This window comes from Prosopis cineraria, unplaced genomic scaffold (assembly GCF_029017545.1).
Source record: "Prosopis cineraria cultivar Desert tree isolate PC_DT_omini unplaced genomic scaffold, ASM2901754v1 PC10, whole genome shotgun sequence".
In the NCBI taxonomy this organism is placed as follows: domain Eukaryota; kingdom Viridiplantae; phylum Streptophyta; class Magnoliopsida; order Fabales; family Fabaceae; genus Prosopis; species Prosopis cineraria.
This window is the reverse complement of record NW_026555341.1, coordinates 38,301,256-38,304,442: the sequence shown is the minus strand read 5'-3', so window position 1 is coordinate 38,304,442 and position 3,187 is coordinate 38,301,256. Positions and strand designations below refer to the sequence as shown.

Here is a 3,187-nt window from a genome sequence, read left to right as displayed (position 1 = left end):
GCATTTAGATACAATACAATAGTCGAATGTTCCGATGTTACAGTCAGACGCAACCAACGTAAAGGCGCAGCAGGGACAAGAAACCGTCTCCTGTTGCCTCATACAAAGTAGGATAATTGAAGGGCATTCGGCAGATAGTAGCATAACTGTACCGAAACCAAAATAAATCTACAGATAGCAATCGGTTCTCCTTTCCGGTTTTTAAAAATTTGACCACTACGCAGATAGATAGTTCAAGCAGGCAAAGCCAAAGCTATCATTCCAACACGAACAGCAATCAATGATGTAGGCATAACACCAGTCCGAGAACTGGCAGAATATTCTTTACAAATTTGAACTTCACTGCATGCATTTTTGCCTCCCAAAATAAAATTATGATGTTACAAGCAATGACAGTACTCATTTATTGCACACGGAAATCATGTTTCATATATAGTCATCAGCCACTCAAAGAAACTGTCTTCCATGGATACGACAGTTCGTAGTAAACACTTAACTATTCTACTCGTTATCTTCTGAATGGCATCTTCGGCCTTTTATAGTTTTCTTCACCTCCCTTCCCATTCTTGAATCATCCAGATCACTTGAATCAGCATCAGTTGATGATTCTGCCTTCCTAGTTCTCCGTCTATGTCTTCTCCCAGAATCCTCAGATGTTTCAGAATCAGAATCTGATCGACAGCTTCTCCTTCTCCTCTTCTCCTTCCGACTCTTTCTTCTGTGCTTACGGTCATATTTCTCATCTGAAGACTTGCCCTTCTTCCGCCTGTGCTCCCTCCTCTTCCTCCTCCTTAAATCTGAATCAGAATCACTAATTTCTCTCTTCCCATGCCTACTTTTTGATCTCCCTCTCTTCCTCCTCTTGCCAGAGCCAGAGTCAGACTCATCTTCATCAGAGTCCTTCCTTTTTCTTGAAGAACCTCCCTTTTTGCTAATTTTCTTCCCAGACCTTTCCGCAATAATTCTCTCAATCTCTGAGTCTACCTCAGAGTCTAAACTCCCACTATTGTCCTCCTCATCACTCCCATCTGAGCTCTCAACAGCACTTCTTTCAATCTTTGCTGCCCTCCCCTTCAATTTATCCAGCGCAATCAATGCTGGAACTTGCATAGCTTCTGCATCCTTTTCCTCATTGTCATCCTTGACCTTTACATAGTTCTTACACTGAAACTTGAGGTGCCCAACACGCCCACACTTCTTGCAGGATCCTCGATCCACATCCACATTAGAATTTGATATTTTAGCAAGTGCAAGGAGTCCTTGGAAGTTGGCGTATGCATTTTCAGCATCTGGTTCTGCATTCACTTCTCTCTGTGAAGTATCCTTCTTGTCTTCCTTGTTGGGTGCATATGGATCATAACCAATAGCACTCTGCCATATACCATGGGTTTGAAGGGCTGCACTACTGTGAACCCGATTGTTTGCAGGCATACGAACTCTACCCGCAGTAGCCGGCATCTTGAAATTTTAATATTGATCCCTGTGAGAAACAAACCACAATTCTCAGGAGATTTAACAAAAATCCAGAACTAAACCATGGGCGAACCTATACTACACTTAGTGGGGGAAAATCTTTGAATTATGCATAGTTGATACAATACCAACTTAATTTTTGCTCCAGACACTTTGACACACATCAGATACCTTAAGAATTTTCCAAAATTGATGATAATATAAAAAGATTAATAAAAAGAATGCACAGAATGCCAATACACAACAAATCCAACATTGCAAAACAACACAATCCTAATCATAGAAGTTGCTAGTAGTCAAAATGAAGAGGGAAGAAGTATAATAGCCAATTACTCACCATTCAAGCTAAAACTAGTACCGAAAAATAAATAAATAAATAAACTCCACATGTAAATATTCCCAAAGAATATTCTCAGGAGATTTAACAAAACTCCAGAACTAAATAATTGTACAATCAGAACCATTCTGCCAAAGAATATCTCATTTATTGAACCGAGCCAGAAGCCTAGGTACCTTGAATGCAATGACAAAGGCTCCATTACAAAGACATGGAATGGAATTACACGAATAAGGAGTTATTGCCACAATCAAGAGTTACTACAACAGGATTCAAATTAACAATAAAATTACCCATTCTGAATCAAACTCATATATGCAATCGATCATAGAAATCAACAAACTCTAAACCCAAAGCTGGAAGAAAACAAACATGACGCAAATTGAAGCAAAAAAAAGCGTCAGACAAATTAAACCTAAAATCAAAACGATAAATTCCCAATTTTACAATCTTAAGAAAGTTTGATAAAAGCATGATTAACAAATTAGTAAAGAAAGATTTAACATAATAACCAGCGATCTACATCAAACAGAGACAGAGGATTTCAGAAAAGAAATTAGGGCATGAGTGATCAGATCAAAAGAAAGCAAAATGGGAAAGGGGAAAGATAAATGCATATATGGAACAAAGGCAGAAGAGGGAGCCAAATACTTGCGGAAAGAACAGAGATCTGAACACCAATGAATGAGAACGACGCCGAGAGACAAAGAGACAGAGAACGGCGAGCGTGACCGCCCGAGAAGGCACCTGCGACTTGCGATGGCGATAAATAATATGTGCGACCGTGGGCAGCGTGCTCCCAGATCGATAGGGTCCTTTGGATTACATGCGGCGCCCTCGGCATCAAAAGTAAAACAAGATGTAAATTAGAATAATATATTTATATACTTTTAACTATTTAATTAATTAGTATATTTTATCTAATTAAATCTTATTAGAGTGAGTGAATTTTAAAGAATTAATTAATAATATTAATAAAAAAATTTATAAATAATACATAAATAAATTTATATACCTTGATTTGATTAAACACAATCACTTAAAGTCTCATTTGTTTCGAATTAAAAAAATATGTAACTTTTATATAATTTAAAGGGTTAGTGCAATTTAGACTTTCCATTATAAGTTCAAGGACCATTTGAATCTCAAATTTTAAAAAGGTATATTATGAATCTAAACAATTAAAATTGAAGTAATTTTACCTCTATCGCTAACTTTCAATGAATGTTCATTAAACTCATTTGGAAAAAAGTGCACTTTAAGCCTCCATTTGATGAACATTTGTTGAAAGTTAATGGTAGAGGTGAAATTGCCCCAACTTTAATTTTTTAGGGTTCAAAATATACTTTTTTAAAAGTTTAGAATTTAAATCACTTA

At 36.7% G+C, this 3,187-nt stretch overlaps 1 protein-coding gene across 2 annotated transcripts; it reads right to left on the bottom strand.

The window, feature by feature from the left end:
* Positions 1-229: 229 nt before the first annotated feature.
* LOC129284591 (CAX-interacting protein 4-like) lies at positions 230-2,632 on the bottom strand. 2 transcript variants are annotated; one of them, XM_054920118.1, is made up of 2 exons: positions 2,466-2,632; positions 230-1,480 (listed from the first exon to the last, which is right to left on the bottom strand). In XM_054920118.1, the coding sequence occupies exon 2, from the start codon at positions 1,456-1,458 to the stop codon at positions 502-504; it is 957 nt and encodes a 318-aa protein (XP_054776093.1). In that variant the 5' UTR covers positions 1,459-1,480; positions 2,466-2,632; the 3' UTR covers positions 230-501. The 2 variants fall into 2 exon arrangements, with proteins under 2 accessions (XP_054776093.1, XP_054776092.1); XM_054920117.1 differs by having other exon boundaries at positions 2,462-2,631.
* Between the last annotated feature and the right edge of the window lie 555 nt (positions 2,633-3,187).

Bases quoted from the DNA above. Each gene is read 5' to 3' on its own strand.
- LOC129284591 (XM_054920118.1), bottom strand. From the start codon at position 1,458: ATGCCGGCTACTGCGGGTAGAGTTCGTATGCCTGCAAACAATCGGGTT.